This window comes from Geospiza fortis, unplaced genomic scaffold (assembly GCF_000277835.1).
Source record: "Geospiza fortis unplaced genomic scaffold, GeoFor_1.0 scaffold165, whole genome shotgun sequence".
In the NCBI taxonomy this organism is placed as follows: Eukaryota; Metazoa; Chordata; class Aves; order Passeriformes; family Thraupidae; genus Geospiza; species Geospiza fortis.
The window spans coordinates 379,226-405,048 of NW_005054442.1; the positions used below are offsets into that span (position 1 = coordinate 379,226).

The 25,823-nt window shown below is 40.1% G+C and overlaps 1 protein-coding gene across 1 annotated transcript in view; it reads left to right on the forward strand.

Moving 5' to 3' along the window:
• Positions 1-25,823, forward strand: part of NAV2 (neuron navigator 2) — a 208,929-nt gene that overhangs the window by 118,546 nt on the left and 64,560 nt on the right. Inside the window, exon 12 of the mRNA XM_005427370.3 lies at positions 5,723-5,845. Within this exon, the coding sequence (XP_005427427.1) occupies positions 5,723-5,845 (123 nt within the window). The remainder of the gene's footprint in view (positions 1-5,722; positions 5,846-25,823) is intronic.

The following is a 25,823-nucleotide window of genomic DNA, read 5'->3' on the forward strand; positions in this document are numbered from 1 at the left end:
CCATATGAGAGACGCTTCCTTTCAGTCCAATATTCTTTCAAGTATTGACAGCTTCTCTTTGTCTATGTGTATCTAAGACTGCTCATTCCCCACAAAACTGGTTTCTTCAAAAGCTCTGTCAGAAGCTGTTGTTCTGAATGTGGGGATGGATGTGGAGGAGCAGAAGCCACCCAACTCCCTTACAGGCTGCACTGTCCTTGGAATTCCTTGACTGCAGACTGTGTGGAGCTAAGAAGGTATAGAAAAAAAAATAGCCTTGGACAGTGGTGCCCAAAAATTGTTATTTGATGGCTGCTGAAGGACTTATGTGCCAGGCAGCTTTAATATATCTCCAGACAGAAGAGTATTGATTTCACAGAAGCCACTTATTTCTGCAGATTTCTCTTTTTTTTTTTTTTCTCATGGAAAAAGGTCTGAGAATTAAGTAGTTAATGAGATGAACTTGCTTTGCTTCTAGACTGAGTAAGCAGCACCAAATCGCTATTAGTGATTTACACGTGAGAGGTTTCTCTAAATAAACTGTGAAACTAATATATACTTATTAAGTTTTGCATATTCTCATTTTTCCTGTCTTACCTGTTGTTAGAACAGGTATCTCCTCCTTTCCAGCAGTGATTAGGATTTTTGAGTCTGCAAGTAATTTGTTCAGGTCTTACTCCATGTTTGGGTTAAGCATCTGCAAAACAATTCATACCTCATTCATTAGTTTGTTAATTTTAAATAGTTAGTGATTATGGGTAAAAGTCTATTAATTTATAAATTATAGGCTACCTTAAATATAAATTTGATTTTATTAAATGAGCAATAGGTTTGCCTTTCTATGAATCTGAACTGTAATATTAGGGTCTAATATTAGGGATTAAGGCATTGTATTGGAGCCTCTACCTGCAAACTCAGGACCTAATCCTGTTCTTGAATGTTCTTGTTGAAATTCACAGGGATCAATAATGGAATTTAAACCAACCACAGGCTTGTAGACAGTGTCTATGTCCAACCCTTTGGTTAGAGAGATCAAGTACTTACCAAGTACTGATTCAAGTCAGGCAAGAATAGTGATTGGAAAGACTTTGGGGTATATAAACATGGGGAAAGCCCATATGGTCTAATGCCAGTGTTACGATGAAAAATGCAGATCAAATTGATACTAAACTGAGAAATTTGCAGTTGTCATCATCCAGCTGCTGGGGTAGCATTTCTTTTTAAGTCAGATTTAGGGCATATAGTTGCAATAACAGGATGGTTTTGATCCCATGTATTTCAGAAACAGCACTGGGGAATTCTCTGCTGTGGATTTTTAGCACTGGCAGAGTTTTTCTTTGATACTCAAAGCTCGTTAAGCCTCTTGATCTCGTTTAACTGACTGTAATGACGAGACAGATGAAGCCTAGTGAAAATGGAGATTTAAAGGAAAGCATTAATGGTAACAGTGTTACTGCTACATCAATAAGAGAACATTTCCTCCTGTCGAAGCTGATGTTGATATATTAAATAATTCCCTCAAGCTTTTTGTTTCTTAAAGTTTCAAGCTCTTGGGTTGCTGGGCAAGTCCTCTGCCCAGGAGACACCTGGGCAGCTTTTTCCACACCAGCCTGTAATCCAAAGCACCAAGGTCAAGACAGGAGCACCTGAGCTGCCAGAGTCAGGTCCCATTTGAGGCATGTTGCTGTCCTCCTGCTTGTGGGATTGGGACTATGGAGCTACAGGATCCAGAGCAGGTCAGGGTAGGCTTGCCTGGTTTGTTATGTGTTGCTGATTTACCTGCTGCTCCATCTCTTCCTAATCCTTAAATAAAGAATGCTTTTCCCTTGGCTGTTTGTTTTCAAACTTGGAAAATTCATATTCATGCAGTAAGGAGTGAAATGAATATATATGAAGTGGTAGAGTTGTCTGACCATAAAAGTAAGTGTGCTGTTGGCTGGCTGCATCTGTCAGTAAGTAGGGAGTGCAGACAGGAGTCAAGTGATTCAGACCACTGGATTTTGCTGATCCTTGGCATGACCCATTCCTGTTTCCTCAGTGTGCCTTTCAGGAAAGGGGAATAAATCACTTCAGCATCAGAAATACCCTAAAAATATTACACTTGGAAGGGCTTGTTATGGCACTCAAAATTTGAGAGGCACAGAAAAGGGTGTATTTGGCTAAAGAAAAGAGAAGCTTAAAGGTCCAGGTTGTCCAAAGTAAATTACTTTATGCCTGTAATGCAGGGCAGGGAGCCACTTTCTAATAGGAAAAAAATGTCACCTAGAAAGTGGGCTAGAAGTCCTAATTGTATGTTAGAAATGCATAATACTGCTCTTGTTTAACCTCAGTCTTTACATATTGACAGAAATTTGGTTGGATTTTTTTCCCTTGCTGATGAAGAGTGAAGCTATAGTGATGAGTATTCATACATTAATTCCTGGAAAGATCAGAAACTCCTTTTAACCAACCTCATCAATGCTTCACTTTCCATTTATTAAATATTATTATATTGAGCTTCATTAAAGGCAGTCATTCCTCCCTGGCTGCTGGTACCATTCATAAAGCATCTGTGAGATTAAATTTTTGTACAAATTACCTATCTCTATAAAAGTCGGAGTCTGGATACTATGTTTTTCCCTAGATAATATATTTAAACTTTTTCTTATTTTGGGGCAGGTAAAAGAATACTTTTAAGTCCTGTTTGTTTTTCACTGAATGTGCTTGCAGAATTCTTAGCAGTCATTAAGCTAGCAAGGCTTTTATGGTAAATTTTGTAATGATTTTTAATATGAAAAGTTAGATAAATTACACTTAGGCCTAGTACCGTTGTTTGAACTGCAATGTGCCATTGTAGAGGACAGGCCAATATTCTTGGGTTCCACATTGCATGGATGTGATAGGACAATAAATTCCAATAACTCTGAGTACTGTTACAGTTATATACAGGATAATATTTCCTTGGTCTTGTTTCCCACTGAGTAAAACATTGGAAGATTGTTTTTTTAGGAAAATGTGCCCTCATTATATTCTTCTTTCCCATAAAGCAAAAATCTGCAGCAATAATAATGTATTCATAACGGCAAGATAGTTTGTTAAAGCCAAGACAGGTGAAGTTTGAAGGGACGGAGAGGAAGGGAATGAAAGCAATGGCTGGAGGTTTGTGGCACCAGGAGCTCTGAATCTCCTCTGTGCTAACCAATGGATAATTACAAGGGGTTTTTTTCATTTATTTTAAATGTGTTTTTCTCCACAGACTTCAGAGGCTACTGCCTTTCCTTCTTCCTTCACCTTGCTGTTGCATGCAGGACTTCAGGCATCATTGGTTTTTTCATCTTTTCTGAATTAAACATTCCTGGGTAGAGGATATTGTGTGAAATAAAAATAAGATATAAAACTTTCAAACCGTGATTACACAAGCCTGTTTCAAAATACAGAAGTCTATCCTGTGTTGTTCTGGCATGTAAGAAACTTGTCTTATTGGTATGGGGGTAAAAGTCATTATTTATGGCTGTGCTTTTTCACAGCCATAAACAATGGACTTGTTTAGAAAAGTGTCATGATCTAGTTGTCAGAGGTGCTAAAGCCATCCAGCTTCCATTGGCTCATGTGAGATTTATCAGTGCTTGAAACCAGTTTCAATTTGAGCTGCTGCAGTGTTACTGTAATTTTTAGCTTGCTGGGCTTATGTGTAGAAGATGAAATACGCTGATTCTGGTGAAAAGGCATTGATTTCAGCATGGCTAACTCTTAAGAGGACTACATTAATTTCCACATGTTCTGAGTGATAGGTATGAAAAACAATCTATTTCAGCTGTAACAGATCTTTTTTATCAAAGGACCAGCATGCCAGGAATCTGACAGCAAAGCCAGAAGCTGCGTTTTCCAGCACACGTGCAAAGAGTATTCATACAGAAACTTGTTTCGTGTGCAGACAAGTAGCTGCAGTAAACCAATTAGTGCATGTACATTCGATGTTTTTGCAAAATACTCTTTGCATGTTTGTATAACACTGTGGTCTGAAACCATTTTTCTCTTTTTCCCCTTTATTTTAGTAGCTTAAGGAAAAAACATATTCTTCCACGGTAAAATATTTAGAAACTGTCAAACACAAGTGTAGAATGCCAAACCTAAGGCAAATTCTACCTGCTACAGTGCAACTGCTCCTTGTGCTTTTTACAGTCTTTGTTTATGGGTTGGGAGAATCCCCACGGATTTGCTGGATGGGGAATAGTCCTGTGTCTGACTTGATGGGCTTGGCAACCTCTTTGTTAGACTCTACAGAGACTCCTGGGTTGCTGCTGGGATGGCTCTGTACAGATTTATACACTGAACTGCAGGGCTAATCAGCAGATTGAACAAGGCTTCCCAACTGCTCACCATCCCATTTTTATGAATGTAGGAGTCAAATTTGGGTTGGGTAAAGCACACGTGCACAGTGAGATCTTGCCAGCAGAGACACTGCTGCCTGCAGCTTGGAGCATCTCTTCTTTCCTGCTGTGGGTGAGGGCTGTCTCACTATCAGAGAGAAAGCTGTGTGCTTACTAAGCCAGAGGAAGGTGTCCTGAGTACCTGAGTATCTGGATATTATCATTTGTTCTGCTGTCGATTTGCCAAGAGTGGCAAAGGGATTGAGGAGATACAGTCCTGCCAGCTCCTGTCTCTGTGGGAATGGTGCTTGTCCAGCAGTCTGCTGGAAACAGTGACCGTAGTGCCGGGGTTGTTGGAGCTGTTTCAGTCTCAGGTGTGTGAAAATCCTCACAATGTGTTCACCCAGCTGCCAGTGCCGCCCACCTACACCTGCATGAGCTGATGAACTGATGGTGGTAACACAGGGCTCGCTCCGTGCCATCTTTGTTCAGTCTAACATTAATTTTTCATTTGTCTAAACCAGAAGGTAAGAAATGTGCTATCTTAGCAATTTCTGAGGTGTACACCTGGCACTTATTAATGCCTAAGAAGTCTGCAAAAAACTTTTCATCCATGATGATTTCTTTAAGTTGTGGAATACTTTAGGTTTATTGTTCATTGACAAAAAATAGGGTTTAAGTCAATGTGATTTTTGTGCATAGCTTGTGAAAGTTTTGAAATTTTGATTGTGTTTTAGCCCATGCAGAAAAATTCAGGGTGGTACAAACCATGTATATTTTGGGCAAGAATGGATTATTGATGATAGCACTCACAAATATTTAATTGCTTCCATATAGATATCCTTAATGAAAGTTAGGTTTTCTTTGTTGCTATCTTATTGTAGGAGTTCCATACTGTTGTCTACTTACCGCCAAAGTTTCACACCTTCTTGGTGTTTCTCGTGGGCAGCTCCTCAGAGCACTGACTCTCTCTTCTTCACAAAGCAGTCAACTGACTCCAGTTCCCTTCTCAACCAGCCGCCCCACTCTTTTGTAGCACTCTTCTTCTCACTGCTTACAGCTGTGGCTTGTTCCTAATCTTTGATAATTGGCCCAGCTGCAACTCCTTAGGGCTAAGATTACTTTCTACGCTATCTTTATTTTCTTATATTCTATCCCCCTACATTTCTTTAAGTATCCTTCATCACATTTATGTTGAAATTCAAGCCTTGGTGATGAGAGAGCATGCAAAGTGTAACAGAGAACACAACGGAGGAGAACCCCGACGTAATCAAGAATGACATTTTGCTTGCTTCTAATTTCTGTGTAACTTAAAAATGGAGAAGCCACAAGGCAGGTGCTGTGATGACGTGTGAACTGTTACTGTGATACTGAGCAGGGTGTTCTGTCCCCAGGTACCTGACGGACGGCGGGCTGGGGCTGTACACGCGGCGGCTGACCCGGCTGCCCGACGGCATGGCCACGGTGCGCGAGACGCTGCAGCGCGGCACCGCCCTCCGGCTCGGCGACGCCGACAGGTAGGGACGGGGCTACACAAACCCTTGGCAATCCAGGCACTCAGCGCCTGAACGGGAATTTCTCCGAAACGTTGGAAAAGATGAAAGTTTGACAAGAAAGTTTCACGGATATTTGTGCTTGGTAGAAAGCTCTCTGAATGTAGAACCTGAGAATGGTGTTGTCATTGCAGGGGTTCCATACTGCTGTCTCCTTATCACAAAAGTTCCACACCTTTTTGGTGTTTCTCATGGGCAGCTCCTCAGAGCACTGACTCTTTCTTCTTCAAGTAGCCAACACACTCCAGCTCCCTTCTCAACCAGCCACCCCACTCTTTTATAGCACTCTTCTCATTGGTTACAGCTGTGGCCTGGTAAAGTCAGGCCTGCTCCTAATCTTTGATAATTGACCCAGCTGCAACTCCTTAGGGCTAAGATTACTTTCTACACTATCTTTATTTTCTTCTGTTCTATCCCCCTACAGAACAAAATAGAGGTGGAAGCAAGTTTTGATATAGAAGAACAATAGATGTCTAAATTGACAATTGCTGGACTGCAGTTCATTTTGGGGGAGGCCAGAGGGTCCCCGGGGACCCCCTAAGCTGTGTGTTCCCTGGTAGCTGCAGGCAGGCAAGGAGACTCCACACAGTTTCTGAGGGTCTTAATTAGATGAGGGTTTATTGGGGGTCCCATGCCCAGGAGCAGCACGGCTTCTGAGGGAAAAGGGGAGGGGGGGGGAGAGGGAGAGCCTGGGGAGAAAAGAGCCAAAAGAGAGTCTGTGGTCTCCCCCCACAGCTTAACTGGGAGATTCAAAGTGGGCAGAGAACAAGACTTGGGCCAATGGGACTACAGATCCATGATACTTCAGGGGAGCATCACAGGCATGGAATAAACCCTACATTTTCAAGGGGTGAGACAGAGCCTACCATTTAACTAAAATGTAACACCACAACTAAGAAAGCAAAGGCTAAGTCGAGTTGGAAGGAATCTCCTCTGTTTTATGACTAGAGTAAAAGGATATGTTGGCCACAAACAAAAAAGATGTTTTTACCAAGCAGAAATAGGTCTTAGGAAAAGCAGAAAGATACCATAGGCAAACAGACATGCCAATGTGGCAAGCAGAAAAAAGGTCTAAGAATTTTGCACTGCAAGAAAACTGAAAAACTACTTTAAGCTTAAACTGTAACATACTAACTCATGTGTATTGACCATAATATGGTAATGATGGTGGTTATGATAGGCTATAGGTAATAGCAAAGGTGTTATATATGATGCTGATTGGTTGTTATGTATTAAGATGCTCAGCAAAGAAAAATATATCATGCATTGTAACTAGAACTAAAAGGTCTTCAGGCTTGCCTGTAGCTGGAGCTGACAGCTGTAGGCATGGCTCTGTCACCCACGGCCCTGGACTGCTGTACACAATGAACAGCATTTTGAAGAGCTGCCTGGAGTCCCACATGTCTTGTCTCAGGCTCTTACACCAGAGTATTTTAGCTTTTGTGTTCATAGAGGTGTCGTGAGAAATGCTGGTTTTGTGTCTCCTGAGTGCTTTGCTGGAATCTCCCCAGTGTTTTTGTGGATGGGAGGCAGCACAAGAAAGTGTTCAACTTCTGTTTTAGTAGTGTTTGAAATAGAAAGGACCGAGTTCTCTTCTCATGTCCATTGATTCTTCTTCAATTCCAGTGATTCAATGAACAGTCAAGGCCAAATGTCAAGAATTAGAGGACTGGAAATCCATAATTCATGGGAGTGCAGTCACAAAGGAACCTGGTGAAATAGTCTGTTAATGTTGATATAAATGGGTTAAATACTGTTGCTTTTAACAACGTCAGCACGTGGCTGCTTTTTTCCCTTCCATAGCCTGATCAGTGTTACTGCTGATGCAGTGAGTGACCTGTATCCTTTTTCTTCCATGAGGGGCCTCTAGGTATAAAAAATGACTTTTGAGGTGCACGCTCAAACCAATTTTTGAATTAAGGGTTTTTTTTCTTTTTGCTATCTATAAGTCATCCCCAGGACATGACTGAGCTTGATATTACTGATACTTTATTCACTGTGATGCATATATTACTAAGGAAACACAAGTGATGGAGAATCTAGCCTTGTTTTCTAAGCAAACTAAATCTAAATCTGCCAAGATTTAGAACTAAATCTACTTTGGTGTCCTTGTGACATTAGCAAAAAGCAGGATGTGAAATGTAAACAAAAGAACTAAAACCTCTCAGAGAATCCCAGCTCAGTTTGAATTACAGGTCAACATATGCTTGCCAGTTGTAAAATATGCCTGGATTTTTCCAGGAGCTCATATCTCTTTCTGAAATTTGCAGCTTGAAACCCAACCAGCACTCACTGCTGGTCCTGTGGGTGAGGGTGTTGCCACCTTGTAATGCAGCTGGAGAGGAATCAAGTGTCATCCTCTTCTGCTGCTGTGGCTTCTGAACCAATATTGCCACAGTAGCAAAAGCATCTGTTTAAAATTCAGCATTTGTCTAAGATAAAGTGTATTGTTGTTTAAGTAACAGCTTTTCTGGAGAGGCAGTGATACATTCCTGTCATTGGTTCCTTCCCCCATCCAATATTTTCTGTGCTTGCAATGCTTCTTGTTTGCTGAACTCCTTTCCTGAGGATGCCACACATCAGGCACCAGTTAGGAACATTTGACAAGAGGGATTATTTGTGTGTTTAAATGTATTACACCTGGAATGGGGCTGTGAGCCACTGAAGTGCAATCCCTAGGCTGTCATTTGTTTCAGCTTTGAAAACCATCCTCTCAGTTCACTTGGAGGGGGACAGACTTTACACACAATAAACACTCTGCATGGCAGAAAAATTACCCTTGGTCCCAGAGCTGGTGATATTATGATGTGTTGCTTTGATTTAGTCTTTTTTATTTAGAATATAATACCTTATGCAGGAGATGAGGGGTTTCTGTCAGTAGGTCAATGATTTTAAAATAGCTCCTCTTTGCTTGCTGGGTGACCATGATAAGCAGTTTAAACAAAAAATTAATCTTAGTTCAAGGTGTTTTCTGGGGTGAAAATGGGCATAAGGAAAAGGAGTTGAATAAAACTGTGCAGTATCTAGTTGTTTTCTTCATTCTGTGAGGCAGTGAGCAGAGATGCTGAGTTGCTTTATTGGTACATGCAGAAAACATATTAAGATTCTATTTAACTTGTTCAAAGCAGATGCTAATTGAATGCATGGGAGAACAAGTGTGAAAGACTGTGAATCTGTGAGCATGAGGTTAATAATTAAAAAGTTATCAGAAGAATTTTTGCAATATGCTAGCTACTTTAGTTCCTTATGCTATTAGTTGTAGAAGTTTAGTTGTGAGGCTTTTACTCATTGGCTTTGGTAAGGTAAAGCACAGACCTTACATTTTCCCCAGCAGCAGGGAAATCCAAACAAGGGCATTGAATTTAATGCTTGATTGCAAGGTTAATGGAATCATTGCACAACACAGCTGAGCTTACTTTCTGACTTCAGGATAATTTCAGTTTGCCTACAACAAAGGCATTTTAAATCAAAAAGGGCATTAAAATACCTTTTTATTTAGTTTGTGATTGTTTTTTAATTTAGTTTGGGATTATTTTTTTTAAGGTTGGAAATAGATATCCTATTGTTTTGTCCATTCTGTATATATGGACATGGTGTGTGCCATCTGGTTATTTAGGTGGATTTCACGTGGTCAGACACAGCTGCTCCACCTGAGACTAAATCTGGCCCTTGCCTTCATATATATAACTTGAATTTGTAATATGTGTAGGTAAATTAGATCTGAATTAATCTTTCTGTAGTTGCTTACCTGTGTAAGCTGTTTTTTAGAGGAGGTAATTCAGACCTGATTTATCACAAGCTTGTGGCTGGGACAGGAGACTCTGAATGTGAGCTTGTCAAGAGTAACTCTAATGCTATTAGGGAAGTGTCTCTATGACCTTTTAAAAATCATCACTGATGAAGTGCTTAAAAACCTACTGCTGAGCATGATTAACTTCGACTGCTTCCCTTTTACAGTTCTATTTGATGTTGCATGCATTACCTGGCTCTGCATAAAGCCATAGAAAGGTCCTCCCAGCTCCTCATTGTAATGACTTGTCAAGAATGGATTGTGTTGTCTTGGTGCTTCCAGCAACTACAGCATTGATGGGCTGTAGGTAAAACAGTAAAAACAGTGCTGAGCTTGCTCTTCAAGAGTGTGTCTGTATCCTGGTCACATCTGATGAATGCAGCTTGGTTAAAAACAAGCCCACATTCAGATTTACTCTTAGTCAGATTTGTGACTGAAGCTGCTTCCTGGCAGTCAGCATTTTAGAAGCATTTCCTTCCTGCTTTTGGAAAGATCTTTGAATAATCCCAGGGGAGACTGTGGACCCTGGACAGGAGATGGACAGGAAAGAAGAATTGGGAGTGAAGCAGAAACCGAGCAGAAAGCCAGAGGACATTCCATGCAGAGCACACATACTTTGCTATTAATAAGAATGTCATTAAGTGCAGTACAAATGGTAAAAATTATGGCTTTCAAAAATAGCTGAAGAGTAGTATTTTGCTGCTATTTTGCATTTTATAAAAACAGATTAAAGTTATTTATATGTCGTGGCTCAGGTAGTAGACAGTATTTCACATTTGTGGAGTAAACCCCTTTTCTGGCTTGTGCTTAAATTGCAATTTAATTTCTTGAATCCTGCTACAGTGATGAGATTACTAAAAGATGGCCTAGTTCTTGGTGGTGGAGGGAGACTGTTGGATTGCCTTCATAACCAAGGGGATTTGGATCACACTTCAGAAGGGCTGAAAAGCAAGCTGAAGCAAGTCATCAAGTTGGGAGAAATATTGGCCTGTTTTGAAAAGTGGGGAGAGAAGATGTCACTGCTTTTGGGAGGAGGCAGATTCCACTGAAAGCAGAATTAGAGTCTTGGTACTGATGGATATTGCTTAAGAAGTTTGCATCAAATTTCCTTTAAGCTGCACCAAATTTCCTTTTTTTTTGGTTATGTGCTGATTTATTGTAGACAATGGAAATAAGGAAAAGAAAAAGGAAATTTTTGTTAAGATATCCTTTATGTAGTTTTACGGTAGGATAAGACAGCTCAAAGTCCTGACTGTGGTTTCAGTTTTTCTTCTTAATTGAGACAGTGAAGCTGAAGTTGAATGAAGGTGTAACAGAACTCCTCCATCACTGCCCATCTCATCATTGCTGGACTTCTACTGCTCTAGCAGTGGCACCACAATACATAAGAGAAGGGGCAAACCAGAGAAAATGGTTCTGGAATAGATATCTATAGACACATTGACTGGGTAGTCTTCATCTTAAATTATTAGAACATGACTGGGTTATATCTTAAGCTTCAGGTGGGCCCCATTGCTATAATAATATGTAGAAATAGATATTCCTGCCTTGTAATAGCAGTGGAATTCCCATCATGTCCTGCCCCTGCTGCATCTCCCTGCCCTGCAGTGCTCTCTCAGGAGTGCTGATATGTTTGTGGAATTTCCCTGTAAAGGAGTTGCAGGGAGATTCCTCTGGTGTTCAGTGTCAATGGGTTTGCAGAGGGAGGATGTCCCTTCTGTCAGGAGAGGGAGTAACTACATCCACTGAAGTCATCCTCAGACCTCAGGAGGTCTCAGCTGAGGAAGTTGCTACCACACTATTTCCACTCAGCCTGGAAGATTCCATGCCATCAGTTCACGGTTCCTTCACTTCCAGAACATCCTGGCAGTTGCACTTGCACTAAGTTGCTACAATTAAGATAACTTACAAGCTCCACTTTGCCCATTTCTTTTCCTTACTGGGACAGTGAAACACCCCTGTATAAGGATCCAGTACACTAAATAAGCATAATTTCCTAAAAATAACTTAAACTCTCTATGTTTTTTTAGGATAATATAGATAAAAAGTGGTTTTGGGCTTTCCTTGCTCGCTGTGTCTCTGCTGTGAGTCACTGCAGTTTGTGTATATATGCCCATCTAGAGTTGCTTAACAGCAAAGTCACAGGACTGGTGAAATGATTCATACCCAGCAGATCAGCTGCCCTGTTTGACCATCTGTTTGGATTTTATCACTAAATTCGAAAAATGCGCTATTGCTTCTAAATATGCAAGTTGTACCTTGGTACCTGTAGATATCCATCTCTCTGTCTTTGAAAGATCCCACATTTATCTTGAAAACTGACTCTCAGAAGCAGGGGAAATTCACATTGCAAAGATTCTTTGAAGTTTATGGCCCTGGGATCTGCTGATTAGAATCACAATACCATATACTTTTATTTTCCAAGGAATCTTTTCACAAGCTGCAATCCAAAGTTATTTTAGATTCCATAAAGTAATTGCAAAGTTAAGCAACAACTAGTAGTTCAAAACAAAGGTATAGCAGCTGTACCAGGGGGCTGAAATGAGCATTACCAAAAGGAAGAAAAGGACACTTTACATACAAACATGCCAAGGCTAGTCAAGGGAAGCAATGTCTTTGACAGATCTGTTTCAGTGGTCTAAAAGATGACAAACTTCTTGTAAAGTTTTCTTCAGGTCTAGAAGCAAGTATTTTCATTCCATAACACAAGCTTTGTGTGAGTTTGTTCAGTAGACACAGTAACAATGTTTTTCCTTTTTCTTTTTACACATTTTTTTGGGGGTGTACATGTGGTACACTGGACAAAGTATTCTGGGCAGTACTTCTATAGGATTTGGTAATGTTAATTCTGTTCAGAGAGGCATAAAGGAATGGAAACATGTTTGAAAGTTTCATTTGTTTCTTAGGCTTGGTCTAACTTTACTCATTACATGATGGCAGCTGAGAGTGTGATTCTAACAACCAATTTAGTGAGGTTGGAAGCTGTTGGAAGGCTAGAGAGAGTTTCGAGGAGGGGATGACTTAAGGAAGTAGATAATTTTTCAGCTGAGATTGTGGTTGTGTAGAAAATTCTATCCAGGCTCCAAAATACCACATCATTTGTCAATAGCAGATGTATGATTGACTTATGGGGGTAGCTGCTGAAGCAGTTTTATGCCTATAAGTTAACCGACTTTTTGTAAAATTAGAATTGGTTTTCCTTCTTTGTGTATTCATGGCCACAGAAACCCAGCAGATTTTACTGCAGTATGGACCTGTGTGCATTCAAGAAGCCAAGAATTATCATGTTCTTCTCTTACTCAGGTATTCAGGTATTGTCTAATACCTGGTTTAGTATCTCCACTGGCTGACAAGGCACTGAGAGCAGTTCTTTGCCTTTTCAAAGAATTCTTCATATGAGAAGGTAACACTTCTCAGAATTCTACCACTCAGCACTAAAACCAACCACACAAAACACCCTACAACTGCAAGCTCTTCCCTCCTAAGTAATTTGATTGGGCAATCTTCACATGCTTGGTTGTCACTCAAGTTCTAATCCTCTGCAGAATTGCCTGTTTTGATTAGATGTAAACATATGTGAGAGAGAGTCTGGAGCTAGGCTTTAGGAGCTGCATTTCTTGTTGAAACCTCTCCCCTGGTGTCATGCCCCTTGCTTTTGTAGCTGTGATTCTCATTCTGCATTTCTTTATATTTTAGGGCACATTTACATCTCTCCTGTAGCATGTAAGTAAAATGTTTAGGCCAGTGGCTGCTGATCACTACAAAGCTAAAGGAAGGTGGGAGGTGCCCTCAAGGGAGCAACTCATGGTGACTAAGCCAGGCTTTTCTTTTTGCCCAGGCAAACAGTTTGTGCTTCCCTGGAAGGCTGCACTGGGTGTGTGGACAGGTGAAGGGGCCTTGCCTTTTCCAGAACTGTTGGTGCTGATTCTGTGTAAACAGGGAAAACTGCCTGGTTTAAGCAGCTGAATAATTTACATCTAGGGGGATGGCAAACCCACGATCCTACACAGCTGGAACTAGATTTTCCTGAAGAGATGCTTCCTTTCACACACCCGCACTCAAAGTATGTAAGTGTAAAGTTGATCTCAGTGCTGATTTGGAGGCTCTTCTGAAACCCTCTATTTCTGGTTCCACTGCCAGAGATTAGCACTGTCTTTTCTGTTGTATGAAGTGGCTTTCAAAACACTTTAGACATGTGGGAAATTAAGCTTGTATTCCAAGGGTAAACAAGATTGTAGATACAAAGAGCATTTTGAACTGTATCAGGGTCTTTGTGCTTTGCATGACAAACCGAAGAATGTGAAATGCTTGCTGACACAGAGCAGACTTTGTTGTTTGGTTTTCCATGTCAAATGGCAAGAGAGTCAACACAGTCTCACAACTGACCTATACCAGTAACCTCTGAGTTTGGGATTTGGAGATTGAATAGATAAAACTAATAGCAGACAGCTGTCAGCCTCCCAAAGCAGAATCCCAGTTTGGGGCTGCTTGAAGAGCATGGAAGCTCATTGTGGCTGTGAAGCAAATTTCTAGACTGGTGATTTTTTCCAAATGTTGTGTTTATTACTAAATATTGCATTACTGAAAAACCTAAACATTCGCCTTTTGATCTTAGTTTGTCTATCTTTGTCGTCCATAATTGTAAATTTCAATATTTATTTGTTTTTCCTCCTGGTATACAGCTATATATTGTCCTGTGATTATAACAATAGTTTATTAGTATTTGCTTCCATGATAATAGAAATATTAATGTTAATAGCCCAGATCTAAGCTTCCTTTTTAGCAGATGAATGTTTCCTGTAATGGTATTGTTTAGAAAATTATATCCGAATTCTGAGTCCAAATGTAAGATGCATGTGTTTTCCTTCATGCATGCGAGCTTTGCTGGAATTTCTTTTCTTTTCTTTTCTTTTCTTTTCTTTTCTTTTCTTTTCTTTTCTTTTCTTTTCTTTTCTTTTTTTTTCTTTTTCTTTTTCTTTTTCTTTTTCTTTTTCTTTTTCTTTTTCTTTTTTTCTTTCTTCTCTCTCTTTCTCCCTTTCTCCCTTCCTTCCTCCCTTCCCTTCTCTTCCCTTCCCTTCTTCCTTCTCGTCCGTCCATCATTTGTTTCCATTTTTGTCCCCTCCAGTGAAGAGATTTCAAACACTGCAGGTGGGGTGAAGGGTCTCCATCAGTGAGACCCCTCCAAGGAATTCAGAATATCTGGATGCTTTGATCCATTGCATATACATGGTAATGAGACTCCTACATTGGACAGTTAAATGTCTGAAGGTGGATGGTACTACTACACTGGTATATCCAATAAATATCCACATCTGCAGCATAGCAGAAGAAGCTCTAAGGTATCCACAACCTTAAGCTCATATTTGAAATTCTCTATATTATGCAGTTATTTCCTTCAGCTGTCCTGAAATGGCAGCTCCTAGGTTTCTAGAAGGTAGTGAAGTAAGCATGGGGTGCTTTTGAGCATATTGATACCAAAGAAAGCAAAAGCATCCCTGACCTGGCACTTGTGGAGGCAGAAGATGTCTTCAGGTAAAATGAAGGTTGCTTCCCTGTTTCCATGGCACTTCACAAAGAGGTGCACTCTTTTCCCCTTCTGCCACAGGCCTTATATGTCACTTATAACTGGCTTTTCAAAGAGCAGGGAATGTCCCATTTCCCATGTATGTCCACTGACACAAGTGCAGAGGACGGAGCGTATGGACCATGTGGAATGAATGCCTGTGCCCAATGGAAGGAAATTCCCCCCTGTGCAGCAGCTGTGCTGCATTTTACCAGTTGGGGAGTGGAGGGACAGGGACAAAAGACTGTAACTATTTATTTGCTGCCTCAGGATTCTTGGAGCTGCTGCTTATGTCACATCATTCCTTGGTGTCATGATAATTTCCTTGGTGTCCAACTAGATATTCCATACTGGGGGTCCATACACTTCTTATCTGTAGATCCTATCCTGTTTCTCTTAATTCCTCAGCTTCCTCACGACACAGGGATTTTTCAGCAGTATGATAAGGTGACTTTGTGACCTTTTTATGACAGCTAATAAGATTCACAGTGATGTTGAGACTCCACAGAACAAGCAGTCACTTCGCTCCTGATCTTTCTGTGCTGAGCTCCAACATCCTGAGGCTTAGACTGCTCAGTGTTACACAGCTCCATGGGGCTTAAAAACACTCTGCTATTGTATAAACAGACATTAAGGCTTCCACATGATGTTCTTATGTTGCTTAAGTATATGCAGTTAAATATACATTTGGCCAGGATAAATAATTGCACGCTCCACAGTGGAAACGCTTGGAGTGACATTGTGCTGCTACAGCAGTATTATGAGAAGGCGTGCAATTTGTTTTTATTAGTCAAAGTTTTTTTTAATATATTCTCACTCTAAATAAAATATCTAATTTTATTAAAACTGATTGCTGCAGTTTGAGGCTAATTAATTGGACATAAGTGGCACTGGAATGTGTGAAACCTGTGTGCAGGGTTAGCACAGGGAGCCTCAGTAACCACCCCTTTGCTAAGGCTGTGTTTATGTGTGTCCAGGTATAGATGGTCAATAAGTAGCCAGGGGATAAATGCTAAACATTGGAAGTCTGATTAGTGCCTGAGCAAAGTCCAAGGGCTGAGGTCAGCTCTTTTTAACAATATGTTATGTTTTTGTTCTTCCTTAACATACAAGGGCTCAGCTCAGCAGCTACTGAGGAGTTACCATGTGCTCTCATCAGCCCCAAGTAATATTTTAATCTTTTTAATCTAATTTTAACTTTAAAGTTTATCTTTCCTGATTATGTTGTTAGTTTAAGATTATGTTGTTAATTTTCAGATATATCAACTAATTCATTCGTTTTGGTTTGGGGGAAATGAGCAAACCACCTTGAGTGTTCAAAAAGGTTTCATTCCCTCTTTCATGTTCATTTTCAAGGTTGATTTATTCTTGTCATGAAACTTGCAGCTAGAAATACTCTTCATAGCATGACTTAATGCCTTAAACATTTCTTTGAAACCATTCATGTTATTTGATACCATCTGATATGCACATGCATAGTTTCATGTTTCATTTGCATTTTTATGCAAAGACTTAATTTTTGTTTTCAGGGACATCTGAAACATAATAATGCATTTGCAGAACTGAAACTGTTTTGAATGCAGAAGGGATGAATAGAATATTATCAGGAAATGGCTGGAGATGTATTTATAGGCAACTGTGTATCTCTGTGGAAAAAGATGAGAGGGAAAAGGAGAAGGAAGAATCACCAGCATGAGCTTGTGGGAAAGAAATATGAGTATACTGTGCCAGGTCAAGTTTACAGAGGTTACATTCACGCAGGAAAGCCTTAAATTCCACTTGACCTGTGTTTTGGGACTGTGTGTATCCTCTGTCCACTCCTAGGGAGAGAATTTATTCATTTGTGCTTTGAGAGCATTTCTGAAGCAAAGGGCTCATGAGAGGGATCAGGTGGTAGAAAGAAATCTGTATTTACACTTTTCTAATGCCTTAAATGTACACGCAAAGGAAAGACAAATTTTCTGAAATCAAAAGACTGATTTCAAACTGAAGTCAGTCTATGAGTTTCATGCTCTTATTTCTGTTGAAATTCTTTGTTGGCTTCTAACTATAGCCACTGAGTCATTTCTTTGTTAATAGAGGTTAAAAGCCAAAATGCCATATGGCAGCAAGAAGTTGTTTGTTTATTCCTTTAGGTCTAAGTGTGCTGGTGGCTTGACCACTAACACCCAGAGGGCAAAATCAGAGGTGTCTTCCATACTGTGACTTAGAAGTTTTGGTCCCTTTCTGCTGTTACGTCTGACCAATTCTTGATTTTAGTGAAATTGTCATTTCTCATATCATGTTTGTATGGGCTGACTTTACGTCAGCTGTAGTGAGCTAAACATGTGACCGATAAAATCACTTTTCTGTGAGTCATACCATATGTTTCCCTCTCTCCACCAGCACAATTCTGGTTATTCTTTTCTGTGAGTTATTTTACCTTTCCTGCATCATCCCCTCTGTGCCATCAGTTTGCTTTCCCTTGCAACCATCCATCTCTTTCCAAACAATGCCTTGTGCTGTTGGGTGGGCTTTCATCACATCTACCTGTATCCTCAGCAAATTACTGCAGCCCAGGTTTGCCCATGAAATGTGTTTGAATCTTTAAATTACTCCCAACTTTGGGCACATTCTTCTCTTATTTATTGATATCAGGCTCTGATTTCACCTCCAGATTTTAACACCCTGAAAATGAGGGGTTTGCAATATATCGTGATGTGGTTGAAATTATTATGGCAATGTGTATGTTATCAAATAATTTAGGAACAAGGGATTATTTTAGAAATTAAAAAATGAGAGCCAAAGGTAACTTATGACTTGGCTAAGCAAGACAGGGTGAGATCATGGGAGGAGAATGAGACTTTCTTTGGACATTTTCAGGAACAGTAGTGAACTGTAGCTATAACTTTAGTGGAATGGATTCAAGGCAGACAAGAAGAGAAGGGTGATTAGAAGAAAAGCCTCTGTGGACTTACTAGCTTATAAACTAATCCCTGAGAACTCTGTTCCTTGTTTCTATAAAAATCTATTTGAACCAAAGCACAATCACACATTAGAGGGAAAGTGGAGGGAATAGCCAAGAAGGGGGTTTCCAGATAAATCTTTGTTTATTTCTTTATTAATCTCAAAGGCAAGGAGTTTCTTCAGTTTCCTAGGTGTGCCTGTTAAAATGCTAAATATGAGTGTGTGCATTAATCTAAATAGTAATCTGTTTTTTTTAACTGGGGGGGAGGGCAGGATACCCCTACTGACTTTTGTCCTTTCATCCTGTCTTCCCTTGTGCCGTTCAGTTCATTGAAGTCTCCAAACAAATATATCCAATGACCACTCCTTAATTCTAGAGGAATTCACTGAAACAGAGCTGTGTTTATCAGTCCTAGTTTAGGTCTCTGATAGCAAAGTGAGCCACCATTTCACAGCTCAGCCTTAACCAGATGGCCACACTCTGCCAATGTTGAAATAGGACAGAGAAACCAGAGGCTGGTTTAGATTTATTACATTACTGTACATGGATAAAATAGAAAATAAGGGATTGGTTTTGTTCTTGTTTTTTTCCTTACAGAGTACTGATGCAATGATTAAGGTCACAATGTACAAAGTTTAGTTGAGGTCGCTCCTGTGCCTGACTGGAGCAAGGATCTCTGTTTTGGCTTCCTGTGTTAGGGTTGTTTCTGTAAGAATATTTCTCGCTGTCCCTCCTGCCAAATTATTTGCTGGAAATAATATCAACATAAGATACTGAAAGGTGTTGATTGGACTCTTGACTATTGTGGAGCTATCAGAACAGGAAGTGGGATGGAAAGAATTCAGGTTGAAGTCCTTGAACTCCCACATCTCCCCCAGCTAATTTAACTATGAAAACTAACAGGGGTCCAAGGGAGTTGTCTTAGTGTTGTGAAGTCACATTTTTCATAAACCAACAGGATATTTAATTAAAAAAAATCCAAATTTCTCTAAAGCAGAGATGTTTGCTCTAGCAGTAGCAGAGCTGGCAGTTGGAGAGTTTTAGCTAAAAGCTTGACGAACCAGAGATAGTGTGACAGTGCCTTAAAGCCTCTTCTTAACAAATAAATTTCTGACAGGATTCCAGCCACTTCTGGACATTTCTGGTCACTTCTCAGCTGTGTGTGTGCCACCACTGTGGTGTAAAGGTGTCTCTGATCAAGACAGACTGAGAGAGTTGTGGTTGTTCAGCCTGGAGAAGAGAAGGCTCCAGGGAGAGCTGAGAGTCCCTTCAGTGCCTAAAGGAGAGGGACTTTGAATGAGGGGGAATGGCTTCACACTGGCAGGGTGGGATTAGCAGGGATATTTGGTAGAAATTCTTTACTGTGAGGGTGGTGAGGCTCTGGCACAGGCTGTGAATGTTCATCCCTGGAAGTGTTCAAGGCCAGGCTGGATGGGGCCCTAAGCAACCTGGTCTACTGGAAGGTGGCCCTGCCCATGGCAGTGGGGTTGAATGGGATGATCTTTAAGGGCCTTTTGAACCCAAAGTGTTGTATGGTTCTGTGCTGGTTCCCTGAGTTACAGCCATTTATCACTATAGAGCAGTGAACCACCTCCAGCAGGCCCAACATTCAGCTCCAGACTTTCCATCTAAATTGGTTTTCACTTTCCTTTTCTTTTTTCCAGTTACTCTTCACATTCTCGGCTTCCCTTTTCATGTCTTACCCTCTCTGTTCTCCAGAGCCCTCCAGAACCAAATAAATATTTTGTATTGCAGGACCAGGTTTCTCAGGGAAGACCAGTACAACTCAATAGAAAAATCATGTCTTATTTTCTAATGTTTCTCGGGAATTGTTCTGTTTTTAACCAAGACCAAAGTCAATCCTTAGGTTGGCACGCAGCTTGGAAAATTTCAGGCCAAACATGTCAGTTTTGGCAAAGTGATAAATAATTGAACTCATTCCCCCTGCTAATTAGTTCATTTCTGTAACACAGCCATCTCTGAAGCAGTGGGTGTAGCCTCTGAGAGAACAAACAGGGCTGGGGAAGGGATTACTGGGCCAGGAAGAGTTTTGCAAGTTTTTGCTTTCACAGAAATACTGGGAAAGGTTAGGAGTCCTGCAAAGACCCTGGGAATTCGGTGGGGTAGGGAGTGGAGCAGGGAAGCAGTGCTGGCAGCAGTGACCCAGAGCTCTCAGCAGGCATGGCTGATGAAATGATCTAGCAAGCAGGCCTTGCTCACCTGCTGAAAAATAGTAAAATTGTGTTTTCCTGTTCTATTTCATGGCTGGGACGATTAAAAGGTTAAATTCCTCTGAAGTGGGATAGCAGGAGTAGGCATGATACTGGGAAAGGTTTATGACTTTGCACAGTTGATCTTTTGTTTTCTCACATTGTATTCCTTAAAAAAAAAAAAGGATAGAGAAAGAAGCCTAGGTGCTGCTTTAAATTTGTTATCAGTTAGGAATGAGATAATGTGGGTGAAGGGGTGGTTTGGGCAGGAGTTCAGTTCAGATGCTCAAGGCTTCCAGCCCTAGAGAAAGGCACAGGAGGGAGGCTCCCTGTTTGCTGTGGTGGTCATCAGCAGAAGAGAGGAGAATGTGGAAACGAAGGGAGAAAAGATGGTGCCAAAGAAAGAAAAGGTGGTGCCGTTGTGACTGAGGAAGTCAGACCCCAGCAGGATGCCTGCTCTGGTTGCATCTCAATAAATAATAAGCGCTTGTTATGCTAATAGTCACTATTTCCAATGACGTGATTTGCATACAGATCCTATGCATGTTAATTACGCTGTGCACACAGCCAGTAATGATGCAGCATGGAAATGAATATTGCAGCGTTTTCACGTGCAAATAAATAGCTGATAGAATAAAGAGCCAGACAGGCCTGAGATAAGCAGGAATACCGGGGGCAATTGTGGAAGAAGCCCAGGATTAGTGTCACTTCTGGCTCTGACAACATCTGTCCTTGCACCTGATTGTAAAGAAAATAAAATGAAACAAAAGGTTGCCTGATAATGCCATGAGGCATGATAATAATTAACCCCTTGTTGGTTAATTGCTAGGTGCATGCTTGTGAACATTGCTGCACCTTTTACTGGAGCACAGAATTTAGTAGTTTTATTCTGAGTTGGGGGAGGGAGGGGCTCAAACAGGTGCGACCTGGCTCTTTGGAGAGGTGGGATAATGTTGGCAGAGTTACTCCCTGGAAAAAATGCTTATCGATGAAAGATAAGACGAAATATTTAACATAGTTCATAAGGTATATGAAATAAATATTTACCTGTTAGGAAACTGTAACAATATAAAAGTTCATTACCCGGTTAATTTGTTAATTTTTCAGATAATCAGAAAACAATGTCAGGCATCAGATAATCTGGCCCCTACAAGGCACAGGCATTTGGAATTAGTTCTGTTTCAAAAGCAAACAGCTCTGTTTTCTGTTACATGCAGTGGCTCTCCATTTCAATATTCAGTTGTTATTGCCATCAGTTTTCCCCTGTCCTACTGCAATCTAAACGTGTGCATTTTCTGGGCAGCAAGAGCAGGAGGTTTCATTGTTATGTTTATGTTTGCAAGAGGAGTGTTTTCTCTATATGTAAGTCATCTTTGAGCAGTGGAACTGGTGGAGTAGTTAAAAAGTTGACCTTTTGCTAAAAGCAAGTCTGCCAGCAGAATTTTTCTGCAGTCAAGCCCCTGTGAAGCTGGGTAGCTCTCTGAAATGCAGCTGATCTGAAGGACCATTCTCAGGTGATTTTCAGCTACGATTTTGTTAGGGCTTAGCTGAGGCCAGAAGTTCACCTGGGCAAGTTGTGTGTACCACAGATGTTTATGAGATAAGGAGTTTCATGGAGAATACACCTCTAATCAGCTGTATTTTTTAAATATTAGTTTAAATTTAGTGCCTTATCGTTTATGTTTGGGCATTTTTGCTGCTTAATTAAGAATCTCTATTTTGTTTCTAGAGCAATGAGTCCATAAGGGTTGTGACCATTCTAAACAATACTGAGAGCTAGGAGAAGCTTTTGTTTAAAAGTATGCACTGGTTAGAGCTGCTGTCTTGTAGGTAAGTGGTTTGAGTTAGTTAATTTTGTGTTAGGAATATTATAAATCCAGAAAACCCTTAGTTACATAACCAGGCATAGATAACAGTGGCAGGGAGGGGAAATGTCCAAATTTCTGTATTTCATTAAGAGTCTATTGTGAATTTGGAAATGGCAAGTTAGTCTGTTTGATGGACAGAAACAATAAAAATTAAAAAAAAAACAATTCACATGGAAAAGCACACCCAAAAGAGTGGAAATACTTTGCAAGGTAACCTGAGAACGAGTGATGCCTTTTGGCTCAGATACAGTCTTTGGAACATCCTAGTCTAGGATGGGTGGAGCGGATTCTTTTGTTTTATAAGAAAAAAACACAAATGGACTCTCAAAACTAAAGGAAAATCATTTTTCGTTGAAGTTGAGAGTTTGTGTCTCTGCTCTTTGCAGTTTATGCAGTTGAAGTGTTTATATGGTTTGAATGTTTATAGACTCAGTGAGACAGAGGATCTGCAAACACTACAATGATGCTAGCTCGATGTAGTCGTGGTATTTTCATTAGAATAAATGAGTTTTCTGGTGGGATGTGCAAGCTTAAAAGCATCCACAGCAACAATAAACAACTGTAAATTCAGAGACAGCTCTAATTAGGGGAAGGCTGAAGCAATTAAGATGGGTAAACTCTATTGATCATAACTGAACAAGATACATACAGATGACAGCAGTGGTTTTACAGTGGGTGCCCTGACATGGTTAATGACTGCTATTGATTTAACAGTTATGGTTTTAGTATTTTATTGGGGGAGTGTGTGGGTAGGAAGGTTAAATCAAGTTTTATAGGGCTTTTCAAAACCATACTACAACCACTTGGAGAGCTGCTTGTTCAGTCAGAAATATCTAATTCTGTAGCTATCACACTTAGCATATCCTTCTTGGGCCTGAATGCATCCCCTGACACAGAGCCCTATACCTGCTGGCCAAAACAAAACCTGCAATTCAAATTTTCTCTCTTTCTGAGCTGTTCTCTACCTCATGGCTCCTAGATGATGATTTGTACAGCTTCTTTCATATCTGTTCTCCACTCTATTGCTTGTTGACACAGACATGATGCTAGAAAGCTCAGAAAACAAACTGTAAATTAAATATGGACATCTGTCATAGATTCACCCCAAAGCATTTTTTTCAGACTCCTGAGAAAAAGAATTCATGCCAGCTGCACAATTCTTATAATTCCATTTGGTAGGGATCAAACTTAAAACCTTAATGGTTGCAGGAGGCAGTTAAGTCCTAGAACATTGTAGTGGTTCCTGTTACTCTATTCAGCAGTCTAGATTGGAAGAATTACATTTTTTTCCTCAGTGAGTGGCATGTGTGTTAAAATCATACTTGGCAGTGTTATGTTCTTTGGAAGGAGCACTGATTTTTATAGTTTGGAGAAGGAGATGAAGAAAATTGCATTTAAAACAATGGTAATGATACATCATTCTTGTGTTTCACCACATTAACTGCACTTTAAGATCAGATTTTTGTCCATTTTATATCGACTGTTCTTACTAATGGGCTATTTGGCTCAGTTAATTTTAGTTGGGTTTATTTGTTATATCTGGAAATATTAGCATAGAAATCATAGATGCAAAAGCAAATGCATGTGTATATAGTTAATATGTTGGTAATATTTCTCACTCAAGGAGTTTGAGACTTGATAATGTGTTTAAATATAGAAACAATTTGGATCATCCAAGTATAAACCCCGGATTCAGCATTCATTTGGAATTCCTCTCAGATAAGAATATGCAAGCTAAATTGCTGTTCAGCATCTCCCATTTTTATTGGATTTTCTCCAATTCCCTGCCTTTTTTTCTTTTTTGAAAGTGGCCATTTGTGTTTTTCACTCTGATGTGCTGATTCATTTGAAGTGGGCATAGTGAAAAGCATGCCTCACAACTGTGTCAACACAAGTGCTCTGTGGAGGCTACTGGCATTTCTTAAACAATCTTTGAAGTACATGTTAAAATGTTATAAAGCCATTTTTAATCATACATCACACACACACAAATAGTCTTTTCTTCTCCACCAGGCATGCATCTCACCTTGCTGGAGGAAGCTGGGGCATTCCTTAATGGCTGCTCAGTGAAAAGCAGCTCCTTGAAGGGGGATGCTAAGTCTATCTCACACTGTGCAGTAATTATTAATATACCCTGTATTTGAGTTTTCTGCTCAAATTCACAGTCTCCTAGGGGTCAGAATCCCCTTTCCCCAGTTCCTATGCATTACAGTACATGCCCATGCAGCAGCACTCACTGATGGTTCCTTTTTACTTTCTTCTGTGTGATACCATCTGAGTGATTTAAACAAAACCCCCAAGTACACTACGCTTCATGTGTTCACTTATAAAAATAAATAAATCCACACAGCACCACCATAATATAATTATCTGCTGTCAGGAAAGCCTGAGGCAACAGAGGGTTCTTCCCATTGAGATTTCAGGATGTGAGGAGTGTTTCAGAGCACATATCCCTGGTCAGTCTGCAAACTCAGTGCCTCTGAAGAATAAGAGGAATTAAAAATGAAGCTTCATTTTCCAGTCCTACTTTTCCTGTCTTCCAAGCTCCCTTTGGAACCTCACTGAAAACCCACATGGTTGTAGCAGCTAGAGTTTATTTTCTACTATACCTCCTCCTGAGAGTTTATGTTGCTGCCAGTGTTCCTCTGATTTTAGGTAGAAATACCTTCCTAGGATTAACAATTACTCACGAGTTCAGTAAGTTGGGGCTTCTTTGTTGTTTTTGTTTGATTTTTAAAAAATTTAATTTATTGCAAAGGTCATTTGTTTAGGTAGTTACATAGAGTTCTAGCCCTGTAGTATCATGTGTAATAGTTGTAATGGTGCAGCAGTGCTGCTGTAATCCTGCTTTTATTTTCTCATGCGGATATGCAATCAATGAAAGTGCTCTAAAAAGGTGGTTTTTTGTTCCATGTGCTCTACTTCAAATGATAGAAATGTGTTCAAAACCGTGTTTGAGTCTGTTCAGAATATGTTTTGTGTTACAAATGTTGGTGGTTTTTTATTTAAATAATCTTAATGTCCTTTAGGAGGAAAGAAATGAAAAACAAATCTTAAAAAATTGCTGTTGAGATTATTTTAAGACATTGGTTTACCCAGTGGTAATGGAGTCTCTTCCAGACAAGATGTGGCAGATGCCTCATGCCACACATTATCTAGCAGGTTCCAAAGACTCAGCAGTGGGATGTCTTTAAAGCCTTGTGTTACTGCTTGTGTTACTTTTATAGTCGTTCCAGTTATCAAATGTAAACATTTTATAAGGTTCTAACTGACAAATCTCAGCTACTGAGGAGCAAAAACAATAAGGATTTGATGTATTGCAATAAACCCACAATTTTCAGGCGTTTTGGCGTTCTCCAAGGGAGTATTTGAAACGCAGCAAGATTTGAGCTGTCTTAACCTAGAATGCAAACCTATAATTGTGGGTTTAGGCCTTTGCAAATAAAATGGAACAAGGCATTTCTTTGATAAGTTCTTGTTCTGCTGCAAGCAGATTTAGTTAACTTCTGCCCAGGATCACAGTTGTGCCTGAGGTTAATGGGAATAGCACACGGCTGTGGGGGA